The sequence below is a fragment of the Salvelinus namaycush genome, chromosome 1, assembly GCF_016432855.1.
Source record: "Salvelinus namaycush isolate Seneca chromosome 1, SaNama_1.0, whole genome shotgun sequence".
Classification (NCBI taxonomy): Eukaryota; Metazoa; Chordata; class Actinopteri; order Salmoniformes; family Salmonidae; genus Salvelinus; species Salvelinus namaycush.
Genome location: NC_052307.1, coordinates 65029020 through 65048215, shown reverse-complemented (window position 1 = coordinate 65048215; position 19196 = coordinate 65029020). Strand labels below are relative to the sequence as shown.

The 19196-nt window shown below is 44.1% G+C and overlaps 1 protein-coding gene across 1 annotated transcript in view; it reads right to left on the bottom strand.

Annotated features, from left to right (window-relative positions):
• Window positions 1-19196, bottom strand: part of LOC120052572 (protogenin A-like) — a 37787-nt gene that overhangs the window by 7701 nt on the left and 10890 nt on the right. Inside the window, exons 3-10 of the mRNA XM_038999561.1 lie at window positions 11276-11420; window positions 10951-11084; window positions 10499-10795; window positions 10238-10397; window positions 9528-9775; window positions 7724-7888; window positions 6518-6823; window positions 4403-4591 (exon numbers count right to left, since the gene is read on the bottom strand). Coding sequence (XP_038855489.1) covers window positions 4403-4591; window positions 6518-6823; window positions 7724-7888; window positions 9528-9775; window positions 10238-10397; window positions 10499-10795; window positions 10951-11084; window positions 11276-11420 — 1644 coding nt within the window. The remainder of the gene's footprint in view (window positions 1-4402; window positions 4592-6517; window positions 6824-7723; window positions 7889-9527; window positions 9776-10237; window positions 10398-10498; window positions 10796-10950; window positions 11085-11275; window positions 11421-19196) is intronic.

The window sequence follows — 19196 nt, the reverse complement described above, 5'->3', positions numbered from 1 at the left end:
AAACAACGATAGGAAAATAATTGCACATATTTGTGAGGTTCCTATATCTTTACTTTCTCTAGGAAAAGACAATGAATTAGTATACACTAGCATAGCTCTTTTCTGTCCCATGTCCACTCTGGTGTCCACAGTCAGGCTGGCCGGGCTTTGGACAGTCCCAGGGGCTTTTGTTCGGCCCCAATCTCTGAAGAGGAGCAGTCAGGGTCTCACAGTCCCAACCCAGCCCAGCCCCACAGCACAATGGGCCTGCAGTAATTATGCAAGAGAGGGGCTGCGAGAGTGGGCAGGCTTTGACATCTGGGCCATGACCTTTGACATGGAATCTGGGCAAGCTAAATCCTGCCAAAGGAAGGGTTATGGACACTGCTCGTAGGGGGGAGGGTCAAGCAGGGGAACTGAGCAGAAAAGGGGGAAAAAACACCAAGAGACAAAAATAAAAATTCACTTAATAGGTGACGATAAATAGTGCCAATAGGAGGAAATGGTGAAGCGAGAGAGCAGAACTCTTCAATGGGCAATTTCATAGCCGATATAATGAAAGCATGATTAGCTTTAGCAAGCTCAATTGTTCAGCTTAACTGCTCTTTGAAACATAGGTGTGACCTAAGGTTATACTATGTTTTCTGTATAAATTCAGAAAATGGAATAAATTCAGAACTTGCAAAAGTTTTCTGTAAGCAATTTAGGAGAAAATATGGAATTTTACTTCATGGAAATGTATTGAAGTGTTAATTTAAAAATCTGTGAGTAATACACATGGTTTGGGTAAGGTTATCAGGGATCTCCATGGTTGAAGATAAGAGGTGTCCACACAAACCTCCCCCTCTGTATGGAGTCAACCATGCTTGCACTAACCGCCACTCACAATAAACCCTGGTCAAAAGGAAATGTGTGTTAGCCCTGGCTCATTCAACAACACCAAATCCCTCACAAAGATAAGATATGCTTCAGTTGCCACATAATAAAGGGCAATAATCCCCCTGTGTGTGGATTCAAGGCCAAATGTTTCTTCTTAGATATCACAAAAACTAACATCACTCAAACTTGTTGTGCCTTACTCACTTTGCTTGAGAAAAGTTCATAACTAATTTCCTCAGAATAATACACAATCTGCCTAACCCTTACTGTCATTGCGTAAAGATGCACCAAAGTGAAGCTGGTTCATTTTCCCGTCATGCCTGTTGGGTTAATCTTGCAAGGCTTTGCTCTCCCCATAAATTATGATGCCAGTTTGTATTTGTGGGGAAATTCTTGAGCTGTTTGTGGTCACCTGATTTTTTACAGCCGTTTTGCAGATCCTGCAGGCCCCTAAGGCTTTGTTCTGCCCTGAGAATGGCCTCCCAGGCCAAAGCAAGAAGGGTCTGAGCCAGGGCTATAAATGTCAACTCCCACAATGATCCACAAAGCAGCAAATACCATAGGGGGAGCGTATATCTCCCTCTGACACACACACGCACGCACACACGCACACACACACACACACACACACACACGCACACGCACACACACACACACACACACACACACACACACACACACACACACACACACACACACATACACACACACACACACACAGGCAAACACAGTTTATTGATGTAGTGGGCTCACTAATACCCATCTATCTTTTATCTGACACCAGGCATGCAATAACTAATGTTTTCCCAGAGAAAAGACCACTCCACGATGGGCAAGGTGGCCCCACGCTATGAGATAAATCTACTACCGTACACCCAGTCCTGGTGCCAACAGGTATGGGAGATATTTCAACCGTGACTATGCCACAGGAAGAATAAACATGAATGGGAGGACCTCAGTATTTCAACACCATGTCATTTATACACTGAGCTACAACCTCTCACATTCCTAACTTAGAGAGCCCTTTCAGTCATGTGGAATGGTCTTAAGAGATCATTTAGTAATAGCCAGAGCAGAGCTGGTCTGTTTCTACTACACATTTAGAACTCAACCATGTTCATGTCTTTTTTCTGTTAGAGAGGTATGTTATTTGTGCACTTTAGAGCAACATTGACTCAATAATACAGTAACGGTTGGCTTGTTGTCTTTACCACATCAAAGCCAAGTGAATTTAGATCCCAGGGATCTGAAATACTTATCAAGTCACTCAATAAGATTGGTGTTGTTCATAATCCCTGACTGATCGAACACATTCTCTAGGCTGTGTGTGGTTGTGGTATCCAAACCTGTGTGACTGTCACAAGTGTCCTTGGGTGAAGTAAAGAGTTAAAGTTAAAGCCTCTGTTAATTGCATTACTATCAGAGACATTACAGCTTAATCCTTTATCCTGGATAAAATCCAATTAACATTTTAATTGAAGCTCCATTTTGCTCTCTACTTCAGACATGCCATGGAGGGCAAATAATCTTGTTATTAGACAAATCCAGAGTGTTTTCTAATGGAAAAACATTTCATCAATTCAATAGTAAGTAGACTGATTAAAAGTCAGTAAGAAAACAATGTCCTACCGGGCACAATATGTATAGTTTATTAAAGGACATAAGTCATGGTTTGTCACTCAAACAACATTGAACAAAATCAATAGGGAAATGCCCTTTCCACTGCTGTTCTGTCCTTGGAAGGTCAAATCGAGACAGGGACTACTCAATTATGGGCAAACATGGACATTAAAGCAGACCCAAATTGATGAGAACACCCCGTTTGAATTAAAATACCCTGTTTGGAGATGTGGGTCACCTCCACGAAAAGAAAAAATGACTTAATGTTACACTTCTCATATTGGTTTATTATCTATGTCACACCAAACTGACCAAAGCATATCCGAAGGGAAAACTGAGTCAAGTCAGTCTTTTTATCTGAAGCTGTTTCTCTGTTTAACACACCACTTACTGAAATCAACGTTGTAAAAATGTGGTGCCATGGGCAGGCACTGAAATCGTACCTAAAACCTATCTGACACTGACAGTAATACGTGACAAATTAAACTGCTGTGTCTCCTCTCCAACAGGAAGTCTCTCCCCTGAGGGGGGAAACCTTTGGGAAGATAAATGAGATGCATACTTCTCTTCAACATGTCATACTACAAGTCACATTCCATGGATATGTATTTACAGAAAAGCTCAGCTACCAGTGGTCAGGGGCTGAATTTGGTTGACTCTTGGTCAATTAAGTCTCTTTTGTGGCCCTTAAAGCCTAACACAATGAAAGCCTTTGATGTGAATGCTCCTCCAAATGCTCTGATCACAGCAGTCATAAAACACACCATAAATCTGCTCCACAAGAACAGCTTCCCTCTCCTCTAAAGACAGCCCTGGAATACACCTCTGCTAGCTATTCTATTAAACAGGCACATTTGAGGTCATTAAACTGTTTCAATGAGAAACAAATGAAAAACCAAGGCATAGTAAATGTGTTTTTGTGATATCTATCTATATCACGTTACTACAACTTGTTTGTCCACTATGTTCATTATTCCAGGAGGAAAATGTGGTTCATGAGGAAAAGGAGAATGTACACAAAAAGCCAGACTTCATATGTTCTATCTCTCCAATAGATTTTACCTCAAGCTTTATAAAAATATTCTCTATTGAAAAATAATTATCCATTCAAAACAACAAATATTTCATAAAGTACAGCACTTTAAAACCTACTCAATACTATAGCCTTGTGTCATTCTAAACAACAGCTGGTGCCAAAATGGGGGAAGTTTCAGCAGTCATATTTATCGCCCCCTTCACAGTAAGACCCCTCCATGACAAAAAAAAACACATACTGTAGCAAGAAAACAAAAAGGTATTGGGGGACACATACTGTATTTAACCCCCCCCCACCCCTTATGCTTTCTAATCCTGGTCTAGTGCCAGAGCTTCCTGATTCAAAATTCAGCTGCTGGCCACCTGGCTGACCTCCTCTGGCCACAGATGGTCAGTTGTCCACTGCAGTAGTGTGGGACTCCCTTTCCTTCCACACTCTCCAACTTGGCAAAATGAATTTGACCCAGAGGCCAGAGAACCAGCATATGCCCCCAACACCCCTTCCTCAGTCCCAGCTAGCAGCTATTTCTAAATCTGTTGGGGGGACATACATTGGAAACCAGGCCAGGGCCGTAAGGTCATGGGGGGTTGGCTTCTTTCTGGACCTATGGACATGAGCCCCCACAACTCACATGAAAATACTTTGTCCTTGCCAAACTAATGGGCTTTTCTGATCCTAAAAAGACCTTAAACATGCCTGGTGAGGACACAGAAAATGTTTTTTAAGAGCATCTTTGATCCAAATCCAATTTAAGGAGGACTGTGTTGTGTAACCATGCATTGACTAGAACATATTCTTAATCTTGCAATTGAAATCCAAAATCAAGACAAATGTCATCAGCAACAATGTGAGATCATAGGGCGGGTGTACTATGTGGAGTCTACTCACCCAGGCCTCCAATGGTGTGCCTGTTGTCCTGGACACGCAGCTGGATGGGGGAACTCTCAGCCTGGCTCTCCTCGTGGTAGAACAGCCTGTAGCCCTGGACGCTGACAGAGTTTCCTGGTGCCAGCTGCCAGCGCACTATGATGGTGGTGCAGTTCAGAGGCTCCAACTGTAGCTCAGGGGCCATAGGCACTGTGAGGAGACACAAAGAGAGATAGATCTGTGGTTAGAGTCACTGTGGGGAGACACGAAGAGAGAGAGATCTGTGGTTAGAGTCACTGTGGGGAGACACGAAGAGAGAGAGATCTGTGGTTAGAGTCACTGTGAGGAGACGCAAAGAGAGAGAGATCTGTGGTTAGAGTCACTGTGGGTAGACACGAAGAGAGATAGATCTGTGATTAGAGTCCCTTTGGGGAGACACAAAGAGAGATCTGTGGTTAGAGTCACAGTAAACATCTGAGTATTTATTTAATGTAATTGTTTTGTGAAGAGATGGCAGCTCTGCTTCTAGCTACTAAGCAACTTTGCAGTATTTTTTTGTGTGTGTGTGTTATTTCTTATCACAAGCATTTCACTACACCTGCAATAACACCTGCTAAATATGTGTATGTGACCAATACAATTAGATTTATTGAGTACAGTTCTGAGGATGTAAGGTTCAAACAGAATCTCTCTTTTTAAATGTCATGTGTACTACTTATATACAGAGTTCAACCTGCATGACTATTCATTTTTATTCAGATGTCTTTATTTTAACCAGCTCATCTGAAATAGTACCAAGTCAAGGGAGTATATGAAACCAACCCACACCCAACCCCCGCTACCCGATCAGGCCTTCTTTACCTTAAGCCCAATGGCCAGGCCACACCAATGTGCTCATAAAGGTCAATTTGCTTCATATTCAGATACCATTGAGAGCTTTGCTACTATTGACAGTCCACAACTATTTATAAAGAAAGGTTAGCTAGTCCTTAACAAATTAAGGACTTGTTCAGGCACACATTTGTTTGGGATACCCAAATTATTAAGAGTAAACCATTTAATATGGCAGAAACATGCTTATTTAGATTTCCCAGAAATAATTTGCTGGACAAATAGGGGCAAAGTCACCAAAAATTATTGTATTGTAAGAGATGCAGGGTGGCAGGCTGGGAGCAAGTTGATTCTGTAGCTTGTCTTGTTCCTTGAAAACAGGAATGCTCACCACCCAGCTGCTCACTGGCTTTACCTGATGGAAATAACCGGCTCCCAGCCTGCAGCCCCCAACCAGAGGCACATCCATACCATGCCCAAGCCTGACACACAGATACACAACCAGGCACAAACACACACTAGCAGAGATGAGCCAGGTCCTCAGTTCTACTGACAGAATGCCTATTCAGCCGACATGATCCTGGCAGAATTCTAGAAAAGATCCTGTTTGTTTCCAAAAGGACAGAGCGAGAGAGAGGGCAGCAGTCCCCTCCCCCACCCCTGAGGCTCAGATGGAGCTCTAAACAGAACTATTATTCCTCCCACCCAGAGGCCTCTCTTTTATGACCCATGACTGAAGCCATTCCGATGTTACTGACAGAGAGGGCCAAAGGTCATGAAGTAACAAACGCAATGCCTTAACAAGATTATTAGAGCAAGCTCTTCTCATGGCTCTCTCTCACACATTCAGCAGAGGACTGGGAAGACGATAGGTTCAGAGATAATCCAGCCTCTTTGCTCCTATATTGACTATGTGTAGAGGGAAGTGTGCTCTCACTGTGGGCCTGCAAGGCATGATGGTTTTAGTGTGCATGATAAGTCAGTGCAGGAAGTAAGGCAGGAAGTAAGGCCTTACATGTTTATTTCTGTGATGTGGTAGCTTTACAAATCTAAGGTTGAAATTCCGGTTCATGTTATGGCTTACGTATGTCTTTTGACTTTGATTGATTAGAAGTCATACAGTTGTAATCATATCTGTAAAAGCATCATATGTGCACGCAGCAACCTAGTCATAAGACTGGGACACACAGAGAACATGTTTAACTTCAGAAAAAATATCATGTGCATGTCTGAATGCCTGGAGGATCGGACCATCAGGGAGCAGCCAATAACTCATCGCTACTACTGAGGAGCATGTGTAAGTACCTTTGGCGCTGGACGCCTTAGGGGTGCGGTGGGAGGTCCAGGCTGACTGTTCCCCCCAGCCCACGCTAGTGGCTGCAGCGATGCGGAGGAGGTAGATGGTGTCGGGCTGCAGGCCCTCCAGGAGATACTGGGTCATCTCCCCAGGAAGCTCCAGCTGGGTGACGGCCTGGTCAGCGCTGGTACGATAGGACAAGCGGTAGGCCGACACCCGGCCGCGGCTTAGCTTGGCTGCAAGGGGCTGCCAGGACACCTGGATGTCTGTGGGGCTGCGGCTGGTGAGGCTGAGCTCTGGAGCACGCAGGGGCACTGTGGAGAGGGAGACAGAGTGGTCATGTAGAGGCTTATACAGTCACCAACTTGTTCATTACTGTGTTACTGTCTCTGGTTTCTGTCTATATTTATGGTTGTTTTGTATCTTGTTATGTTGGGGACCAAAGGTAACAGCTAGCTACTGAGACTATAATGAACAAACCCAGAGATACAAATCAGCTCACTGTGCATCACACTCAGTCATACTGGAAAATCAATTCAGTAAGTCTGCAAGTGTACACAATAAATAGATGGGACCTGATTTAGACTGGTATGCAATCATGTGACAGATATTCCCTTAGTCAAGGACAATAGACCAGTTATTTTCTATGGAATATGTAAGAAATTTAATTTTCCTTGATCATAAGTGGTAGTCACGGTTGCACAGTACAGAAACATTTAATGGGGTGGTGTGAACTGTAAAGGGCCCTTGTGGGGAGTTAGATTATAGTAGAGAGGGTCATTCCTGATCTCTAAATATCAGCCTGACTAATGTTTAACCAGCCGAGTGGTCCACCATATAATCCTTCCTTATTAGACTCCTCTATTCCTCTGGCGCACCTCTTAGAAACGACCCCAATTAGACAGCCAGGGGTCAGCCCCACTAGATTCATTACAGGACCTACAGTACTGCACACTCTCTACAGTCTATTCATTACTGTTTAAACACACTGGAAAACATCCTCTGAGTCCTCCATTAGAGTGATAGAAGACCTTACACAATGACAACAGGATCAATATGAAGCATTCTCTTTACTATTCATCTGGGGGTGTTTTTATTCATCCTGGGGTGACAGTTATGGCTGCACATTACCTCTGTTTCCCTGGGTTACAGCCCGATAAAGGCCAGGGTAGACTGTATGTTTGTGTATGTGGGAGCTAACGACGAGGCCTCACCATCCTCCAGGGTGTGCTGGAACACATGGTCTGACATGCGGCTGGCTCCCATGGGCATGTAGGCCACGATGTAGAAGGTGTAGTTCCGCACTGACTCCAGGTCATCAATAATGTACCGGGTTGTGTCATTGCCAATGACAACCTGATATTCCTCGTTGTTCAAGCCTGGTTTCAGGGAAGAAAAGGAAACACATTTAATCAATTAATCAATTACCACCCACAGAGTTGTAAGCTGCATGTACAGGCAAGGAGTTCAGAAGGGATCTGATCCTTCAATGCAAACTCTTTAGGACACTAAAGGGGGACCTAATCATAAAAGGGTATATGAAGATTTGCATACATTCTGAGTACAAAGACAACTTTTGATAACTTTCCATAATCATCATTCTATGATTTCTCTCAGTATACAGAGCAATTAGAACATAATCACTTTGGCTTTAGGAACCTCCTTGTCTGAGGCGCCTGATTCTTACAAATTATGCTGTACATCTGTCTCTAACAGTGAGCTTCTGGTCCATTCAGTATGTACAATATACAAAAAGTGTCAACTCAATCAAACTGGTTCCTTCCCCTTTTATAGACAACATTGCTCAAGCCAAATTCCAGCATTCAATTTTCCCACATTGCTGGCTGAGCCTAATAGCAGTTTAATTAGCACAGATTAGGAAGGTCCCACAAAAGACTCACTTGTAGCCAGGATGTATTGAATCGTCCAGCCTGATTTCTGACCTGGTAAACAAGATCCTTGAGAGTAAACAGAAAAGGCCTTGTCCAGGGGCCTGAAAGGCCCAGGAAACCTCCCTGAAAAGACACACAAAGCCTCCCTCCCAGTCCAGCTCACACTGTCCCAGTGCCTTGACAGAATCTCCTCTGTTGGATTAGCACACTCCAACACACAGACTAATTAGTTCCTTCTTTCATTAGAACCTCCATTTAGTGCCAAGGCTCTGTGTCTGAGACCTCAGGTGCAGAATTCTTCGGTGCTACCACTCCTGTCAATCTCAACGGCCAGCCATTCTCTGAGACCGGACAGAATGTTTCACGTAATCTTAATCAAGTGCACCAAATCCTTTACAGACGCCAGTTATTTAAGGAGAAAGGGGCAGATTTTCTAACTTACTTCCGTTAACGTCCTTATCCTTACACAGCCTAGCAGGTGTTTCTTTTGCTGCATGGAATTCGTACATTTGGCCTATACAATGGTATTCCATAGCTGGCGATGAACAACAGTGCCTGAATGAACTGGATAACATTTGTGCTGAACTGTTACATTGTTTGAATGTGACTCTTGGTGCCTCTTCATCAACAATACAGGTTCCCAGGAAAGCTAAAGGTCCAGCAGTCACTGACTGGGGTGACTAGTGACAACAGTGCAGCCCTTGTATTCTTGTGATCGGTTCCTGTCTATCCTGCATCTCATCTAGTGTAGGGTGTTCCTACACCTTTAAAACCCATGCACAGGGCTTGAGATCGCCTATGGAAGGCCAGTCCTATTTGTACAGAGCAAGCTGCTGTTCTTTCTTCGGTGCAGTAATCATCCTTTTCCTTGACCTCTGCCCAGCAACCAACTATTAACAACAGATGGTCAATCTCCCACATTCCGTTCTGGGGGCAAGGAGGAAGCGGAGCATTCAGGACTCTAAACAGTGTTAACTGTTAACTCCTGTGGCTACCAAGGCCATTAATATGGAATGCCCTAATACATACGACATTAGCTATTTCCTGCCAACATCAAAAAGAGTTTCTGCTTGAAAAGGTACAAGACATAGAAGAGGCTCCCCCTGAATTGGCCATCATATCTCACCTTCAGCCTTCATGTAGTGCACAGAGTAGGCGATCACTTTGTCTGAGTTGTACAGTGGTCTCTCCCAGGCCAGCAAGATGGCGGAGCTGGATACAGTGTCAGCCCGGATGTTCCTGGGCGCGCTGGGCCGGTCCTCTGACATCACCACTATGAGCCGGGCCATGGACAGCACAGAGCCCTGCTCATTCTCTACCTGGCACTGGTAGATGGCATCATCCTCAGGGATGATCTGGTTGATCACCAGTTTACTATGGGACAAAACACACATGGCCATATTAGACTTCTGTCCCTCCTTCATTTTCCCCTACCAATACTTAACCAGTCGCTTACCAGCTCTATCATTCTCTTTCAAATCAGAAACCGTTAACAAGCCAAGGCAGTGGTACTAGCAGAGGAAGCAAATTAGTGGGAAATCCACTGAAATGCCATTAGCACGTTTGTAAATTATTCAGCTTCCGTTCTTCTGTAGGGAAGGGCTGATGAATTTTTAATTGGGACTGAGTTTCCAATCAACAAAGACAACTTACCTGTGGGGTAAAGGAATTAGGGATTATGTTTCAATTAACATACAGCAGAACATACAATATGGTTGGTGTTTAGGAGGCAGGGATTTATAAAACAATGGGATGATCATATAAATAAACAATTGAGAGGGAGACAAACAGGAGCAGAGTTATTAGCTACATTCGATCTGGTGTTAGAGCTCAGACCTGTTGTACATCTTGATGCGTCCGTTGGAGTGGACCTTCTCTCCGTTCTTCAGCCAAGTGATGTGGGGCAGGGGAACACCCTCAGCCTGGCACACAAAGCGGGCCGTGCCCGCACGCGGACGGGTCAGGCTCTCCGGCCACTCCACCAAGGACGGAGGCGCTGGATAAGGGAAACGTCATAGATGTAACAAACACCAACGATGTCTGTAATAACAACTGACACTTATAGGAGCTCTACACAGACGACTAACATGTGTTTACCTAGCACAGTGATGTTGGCTGTGGCGATGGTATAGTTGCGTGTGCCAGGGGTAGTGGCTCTGCACATGTACACTCCTCCGTGTTGGGGTTTGATGTCAGAGATGATGAGGTTGCCATTGCCCAGCACCTTGGTGTTGAAAACATCGATGGACTTGCTGTCAGCTCGGCTCCAGGATATGAGGGGTTGGGGGTTCCCTGTAGCCATGCATTCCAGGATGGCACTTTGGTGCAGGGACACAGTGGCATTCTGGGGCCCGGCGATGATACGAGGCCTCTGAGGCAGTTTGGGGCTTGGAGCTGTGGAGGGGAGACAGGATTTGACCAGGGTGCCCACTTCACTACTCAACATAAATATAACTTGGCTTTTATTGGGCTTATAATGTTTGATGCAATGCTTGTGAATATATTATGTTTAAATCTGAAAAGAGTGCTAATTCTCCACTATCTCCCACCTGGAGTGACAGTGAGGGTTGCCTCTGTACTCCGGCGACGGTTGGCGATGTTGGTCGCCACACAACAATAGTTCCCAGCATCCCCTTTTTCCACCCCGTAAATCTGCAAAACGCCACTGGGCAAAATGGTGATTCTGGGACAGACAAGAACACAAAGACAATCAATACAACTGACATCATAGATATTAGAGCACACAGCTCTGATATTTCTATCACTCTGACATGTACAGTTTAAAATCATAATAGACTTCTACAATACTCTCAAACGCCATCTACAGATAAAGTTAATGACATGGCATGATAATGAAATAATGAGAATGCATACCTTTTAGTTGCCAGGGGTAACATGACCCGATTGAACTCCCAGGTGATGATGGGAGGAGGGCTTGCAGTGACTTTGCAGGTGAAACGGGCGACTGATCCTTCTGTCACCACAATGGATGTTGGCTGATTTGTAAAGGGGGAGATACCTACAGAACAAGGAATGGTGAGACACTGTGTACTACAAGAGTAGACACATTCTCTAATGTACAGTACGAAGAGATGATAACTAGTAATGCAGCCATTAGAAAGCAATAACTATTATTGTATTTCTAGTATTGTATTTTCCCCCATTTGGATCTATAATACCAATCATCACAAAAATGTATGTTCATGGCCCAATATCGTCTCTTGATCAGCAGCTCATCTTGGTGGATAAGGTTACATGCCTTTCTATCAGTCTAACTAAGCCTCTGTATCTTAGGACTGTTCAGTTAAAATGGAAATCAATTACATTTATGGAAATAAGGGAATATATTGAGCTGCCAGGCATATCTTAAAAATATACACTACTTCACTTTCAGGTTACCATCTCACTAAAGCCCATACCCAGCAGAGGCCAACCCACTTCAGTATCTGCCTGATAGTGAGACTGTAGTGCTGTGAAGCTGAACCTATTTTCATTGAAAATAAGAAAATCGCGGCCTACCGGGTGGCGCAGTGGTCTAAGGCACTGCATCGCAGTGCTAGCTGTACCACCAGAGATTCTGGGTTCGAGCCCAGACTCTGCCGCGACCGGGAGGTCCATGGGGCGACGCACAATTGGCCCAGCGTCGCCCGGGTTAGGGAGGGTTTGGCCGGCAGGGATATCCTTGTCTCATCGTGCAGTAGTGACTCCTGTGGCGGGCCGGGTGCAGTGCACGCTGACCAGGTCGCCAGGTGTACAGTGTTTCCTCCGACACATTGGTGCGGCTGGCTTCCGGGTTGGATGTGCGTTGTGTCAAGAAGCAGTGTGGCTAGGTTGGGTTGTGTTTCAGGGGACGCATGGCTCTCGACCTTCGCCTCTCCCGAGTCCGTACGGGAGTTGCAGCGATGAGACAAGACTGTAACTACTACCAATTGGATACCACGAAATTGGGGAGAAAAAAGGGGTAATTTAAAAAATATATATAAAATAGGAAAACCTATGTGCACAATTATACCGAAATGATCACTACCCCAACTGCCATCCCCTTTATTCATATAATTGTCCATGAAACTACTTGCCAAGGAGCTGCCATGTCCCAACAAGAAAGCTCTATCCTATTCAAATCAAGCTAAATGCTGCACATTTGCCAAGAATAATCATAAGGGCTATTGACAGCAAGATCTGAAGAGCCCCACAAGCCATCCAACCTTACCCCTCCAAGACAAATTCTCTCCCTCACCTCCTCTCCTTACAGCCTAGACAGAGTTCATGTGTTGATGCATTGCCGTCTAATCAAGACAGTCACAGGAAGACCCTTTGCCCTGAGATGTAGGTTAGTCCACTATTGAAATCAGCTGTTGTTTTTTTCTCCTTACAAAACCTTGCCCTGTCTCTCACCTTCTCTTTGAAATGCATAAGCTCCAGTTCTCCCTCAAATTAGGTGTTATACAAGCACCAGACATCGGATATCAGACGGGGTTCCCGAGGCCCTAACTAACCTAAACAAACCAGCATGTTACAGGTACCTGTCAGCTCATCCTGGCTGGAGCACATTAAACCCTGAGGAGATCAGAGAGCAGAGGAAATCTCTGCTAGGCCCATCTTATTAATTAGCTCCTCTACTATGCACATCAATAAAATTCCTCATACGCTTGCTGTAAAACTCTTAATATTTAAACACAGAGTCATTAAGCCCACAGCTGGTTATGAGGCCATGTGGAGGAGGATGGGAAGCTTGATCCATTTTGTTTGAGATCATTGATTCATTTCCCCCTCATGGAGCAGCAGAGTTTGGGAAGATCATTCAGTGAAAGATGATACTGAAAGTGAGGCCTTTGACAGGCCAGATGAATGGCCAGCCAGTGGGAACCTAAAATGACTGCTCTATGCTAACAGTAGCATTAAAGGACAATATCACATGTAACCAACCCTCACAGACACACGTAGTCCTCACAGACACACAGCATCTAATTCCTAATTAGGCCTACCTCTAGGTCTATTCCTAGAGAGACAACAGATATAATAGGTCTCATATGCTTATAGCAATTAATACATCATTATAAATGTTACCAACATATTATTTGCCACTGATTTTATACTTTAATCCCCCTGAGATAAAGAGGGGGATTAGTGCAGCCGGACGGTGAGGATTGGTAGAGAGGTCTGGCAACATCCTGCTTGGATTCCATACAGTTCAGACACCACCTGAGCTGTATGGAAACTAAACTCCATGAGAACCCTCATGTACACAGCGTGTGTCCCATTACTGATTTCACCTAAACCTTATCCACCGTTAAGAATGATGTTGCAAGTAGTTCAATGTCTAGAATAAATTGTTAATCGTTTCAAAAAGGTTATACAAAATAATCTAGAACATTATGTCCCCCCCATTTTTCAGTCACTAAGCAATAAAAAACCCAAAAGCCATTAAGGCTCTCCCATCCCCCTTTTCAACTAAAGACGCCTCAGGTCAATAGTTTGTTAAAGTTACTGTCCAGTGAAAATATTACTTTTAAAAGTTAATAATACGTTAACTTATACCCAAATAATGGTGTTGACTCACAATCCTATACTCGTATTTGTGGCCAAAGCATAAATTGGAGAAAAAACACTTTAAAAAACCCACATAAAATTTGTATCTCAAACAGACTGTTTAAAAAATGCTTGCTATTTCCTCATGGAGGATGATATGACCAGTCAACTCTACTCTGTTGTTGGTGTACGCCCACACTGGAAACACTCTTTTCATGCCACTTCGATACCGAAATGACTTTTTCATAGCAGGTTAGGAGACTTAACATAGCCGATTAGGAGACTGAGGTTACGGTTAGGAAAAGGGTTAAGGTTAGGGTTAGTGAAAATGCTCTCCAAACCTGCTACGAAAATCACTTTGTATCGAAGTGGCTTGAAAAGAGTGTGTCCCACACCCACACCATTCCAACACAGAAAATCTGTTTTGTAACACACTTAATTACAATTTTTTGTAAAGAAAACTATTTCACTCATATTGTAATTAATAATACCACATATTTCATAGAAATCTGGAAACACTGGACAGTTACTTTAAAATAAATTATGGTGTGCTGCTCTTGATACAGGCCTCAATTAAATCACATTTTTAGAACTACTGGGATAAATAAAATATTTACCAAAAAGCCCCAGGGCTGGATAACATCAACTTAATTATTATAAACAAATCAAACCACTCCTGGCACAACTGTGACCCAGTGCAACCAACGTACTAGGCTACATCAGTGAAGGACTATATAAGAAGACTACATCAGAAATACCCCAAACAAGTACCACAAAACAAAATCCTCTTCACCCATTTACTACTCCGAGAAAAAGGAATCAGATCATTCAAAGATACACGTGACATGTGTCTTCAGATTCAAAACATCTGCATGTTTTCAGAATGCAATGCGCACCACTTAAGTAATGGATTAACAAAAGACTGTAGTGCTCTTTAACCTCTGCACACATCCGATGCTGTTTGTGCTGCAGGGGCAAGCAGCCATCAGTACTCACAGATGAAGAGGCAGTCTGAGGGGAGTGGAGAGGGGCATCAGAGTACCTCTCCTGGGCTCTCTCTCTCTCCATCCAACTCTCTCCCCCCTCCCTAGGCTCAGTTATCTCGCTAGCCCAGTGTAACAATGAGATACTGTACCCAGTGTTTGCCTTCGGAGGCTCCCCCACTAACTTTATCACAGAAATGACCACTCTTCTCTAAATTCTGCACATAAAAAACCCTGAACACACATCAAACACAGCAGGCTTGCTAGGGGAGAAAAGAGAGGGGGGAAGAGCCAACAGATGAAGAAAACATACGAGGAGCTGTGCAAAGATTACAAGGAGCTCAGATTTAAAGCGAGTCAAATCCTCACTAGGTGCAAGGTTCATCGTTTCTGATTGAACAGCTGTTGCCACTGACATCAGAGAGGACCACAATCAACATCTTCTTGCACCTTAAGTCTGAATAATTGAACTAGTACCACTCATAAAATTGCACTGACAATCAGCACACAGCACAGGAGGTACGCTTCTAGCTGTATCCCTAACAAACCTTTCTTAGAGTTCTACTTAAAAGCAACGTAAATCTCAAGCACTGTTCTCGAGAAACCTTGCCTAAAGGTAAACTCCACCCCATCATAAACACACTGGATTGTGTCCTGGCCTCTATAACGGCCGATATGGATAGCTGGACGTAACCTGGGTTTCCAGGTGTCGTGGTGCTGAACAGTGGGAAAGCCCTAACTGCCAGACTGGGCTCTGTGAATCCTGATCAGCACACTGCACTCTGACAACTACTCTGTGTCGTCTTCAGGAAGGCGCCAAGGGGAATTCTGTCCCTCCTAAACACAGCTGACCCTCTGACATTTCAAGGTAAAGACCTCCTTGTTTTTTTCACTGGCCACGGGCAGAGCATGTACCGTTCATGAGCAAAGCCAGAATGAACCCAATTAATTTAGGATCCATAGCCTACATTGTCTACCCTGACCAGTTTTACAGAGCTGCGCCACTTTGCCTTGAACTTTCATTTGCAGAGCGCTTTACTTCTAGTATTAGATTGTGGACTTTCAAATGGAATGCCAACTTCTCTAATGGGTTGTGTCCCACCAGTTGCTGTAGAGGCCCATTTCTTTGTGTATAGTTATTTTGAAGACAAGGAGACTGATCCTTTCACTGAGCCCCTGGCCACTTTGCTTTGGGCATTTTTAATTGAATTAGTTCTGAGCTGTAAGGCCTCTTGTGCATCAGGCCCAGTGCAGCCCTCTGCAGAGGAATATTTGCTGTGGAGATAAGTGCAGGCAGGCATTGGATTGGGACCATCATTGAACGGATACAGGGGCCCATCCCTCAGCAACACGCTCCCATGGAGGAATAAAATGTGGAACCTCTAATCAACATCAAACACATTCCTAAGTGTTGCACAACAGCAGCAATGCAACATGGAGGCATCCATCCCAGTAGCCCGGGGCCTGGGGGCATGAGAGGATGAGCTTCCCAGACACAAAAAATGCTGGATTGACAAACAGAGAGATCCTTATTGATTATTGATTAACTACTAAGCCTCAGTCTAAAATCTATTCTGCTAGGGTTTGTCGAGCTGTGGTCACTGCCATGGCTGCTCAAAATATGCGATTGACCATCTCCTTTGAGTGATGATGTTCGCCAGAGGCGGCACCTAATGCTCCTAAATGAAATATTAAAGCAGATGAGCTGAGGCTCACACTACAATGACAAGATTATACCTTCAACTATCTCTGTGTGCCCATTTACCATTTACTTCTTCCTTCTTCCAGTCACCTTACAGATGACTTTTGAAACACATTAAGAATAAAATATGTGCTCTGCATTACCAGCAAATGCTCATCATATGCAGCTCCCCCCTGGAGCTTTGGGTGTCTAGTTATTGAGAAATGCCTCCATAAATGAAAAGGTGACTTGACTATTCTCCACCTTTCACAATGTGTTTATGTTACTTAATGATTTCATTCAACCACATGGAGAATATATAACTACCAAACCCACCTAGCTAAATTGTAAAATAATTTATTGTTTACCCGGATGTTTTGTCCAGCTTGTTTCTAATGATGGGGTGAATGCCTGCGCCAAGCGGCACAAAAAGAGGATCTGGCTATCTGCCCCTTGCAGTGACCCCACCTCTGACCTCCAACCTCCACAAATCCTGTCCAGCACTGCTGGGGTGGCCTAACGTTCTCCTGCTGGCTCTCTGCAAACTGCCAATCAATCACTCAGAGCCTCCTAAAACTGGGAGGGTACTCTTCCTTCCTACAGATACGAAATGCCCCCGCTAACATGCTCTTTCTCTTAAACCCTGTCCACTGCCATTCCATACTGGCACAGTAGAACAACGCTTTGCATAATGCTTTTCTTCATTTAGTCACTGTGCAGATGGGAGATGTTGGTTTGCTTTACTGTGAAGATGATGGTGCAGAGTTGCAAAAAAAACTGTTGCTATTGATCATGAACAAAGTGGGGATTCACAATAAATCAAATCTCTAACACAAAACATAATGATGGGTATTCCATTATTAGTAATGACCAATTAAATCCTCCTCTAAGGTTTTGCGGCATGCAGACTTTGCACCCTTATCCTAAGAAACAGAAACAAGTTTGACAGCAACAAAAAAAATCAGTGAGTGACCACTGAAAACACATTCACCAATGTCCGAACTAAACTATAGAATTATTCCGTGCCCTGCCTCCCAGCTGGCCGATCTCTTTGTTTTCGAGAGGCCTGCTGAAGCCAGAAGCTCAGTAAACAGCAGGTCAGTGGACAGGTCAAGCCCGGACAAAGGTTCCCTTAGAAACTTCAGGGGCCAGCTCTGTCCCCCTTCCCCCTGGTCCCTCCACAGTACAGGGGTGCTCTATCAACCCAAATCTCCCCATCCCACCCCACCCGAGGACATGCTCTTTAACAAATGGTAATCCAATATTCAGAGCAGTTACATGCTCTCTTCTAATTACTATAGCTTGAAGGATCACACTGCAGGCACAAATTCTACCTCACTACTATGTAGGTAAAAAAAAGACTTGTAATGAGGTGGAAAGAATGTGTTCTATACGTGCTGTATGGAGAGGTTTTGTTATGGACATGTTCAACACAGCCACTGAGCATGCCCAATGAGCATGAATAATCCACTAATAATAAAAAGCAAAGAATATCTTCACAGTAAAGCAAACCATAAAGCAAATGTTTATAGTGCGCAGAGTCAGTATACCTGTGCGTTCAGATACATCCCTTTGTGGTCAGGAGTTTACTATGTTGTTCTCTGAGCTGTAATTCAGAAACATTCCTACGTTTTTTTTTTTTTTTTTTTTTTGAGGGGCAGAGGAGCTCAGAGTTTAGCCAGGGCGTCTGTCGACAGGTCAATGGCTGCTGCTGAGCTCTGCTCTGAGGTCTCCTCTGCAGCACTAATTTCCTCCAGGCCTCTCGGTTCCTAGCAGTAGACAAACACAGTAAGTGGTCAAGCAGGGGACATAACTGGAGCTTTCTATCTACTTCAAGGCCCTGGCTACATGTGTGGCTTCTCCTCGCTCCTGATTGGAACAAGGTGGATGAGCACTAAGGCCAGATCCAGAGTGGCTGGTCGGGGGATCTGCTCTGGCAGCTTTGGCAAAAGCGATCTGCAAAGCAATTGAGTGGAAACACTGGCCCTACTCCTGCAGATGACCTGGGCCAGGCCTGCAGGTTCACTACGCATGACTAGGTAGAGACTGGAGTTGGTCCTGGTCAGGTCATGTGGTCAGGAAACCCTCTGGGCCCTACTCATAATCAGTGAAAGTATAAAGGAGTATTGATTCCTCCCACCCTTATGAGTCATAAGTGACAGAACAAATAACATTACTGTAAGTGTTAAACAGTAGGACTGAAGGATGATTTCTTTGGACAGCATTACAAGAGAGAGGAAGAAGCGAACAGCTATTTATGACTTCAACAAAAATCTTTGGCCTCATCCCAAGGTCCAAATATTGACAGTTCTGTACTGAACCCAATAGAACATTTAACCACTTTAGCATTCAACATCATCAGACCTGTCAGAGAGAGTTAACACAACTAAAGCTGTTAAGCATTTGGTTTTGATTTCAACCAATTTCTAGAAAAAAAAAATTCTGTGATAATTACTATGATCTAACAAATGTTTGACATGGTGATATTGATTTGTGCAATTCATTGAAATGAGGGACAGCAGATCTGTGTTGTGGGCTGTGGACAGAGCTGGGCAGGGAAGGGTTCAGTACGGGAGGGTGAGTGGGTGGGGAGGAACGCTCC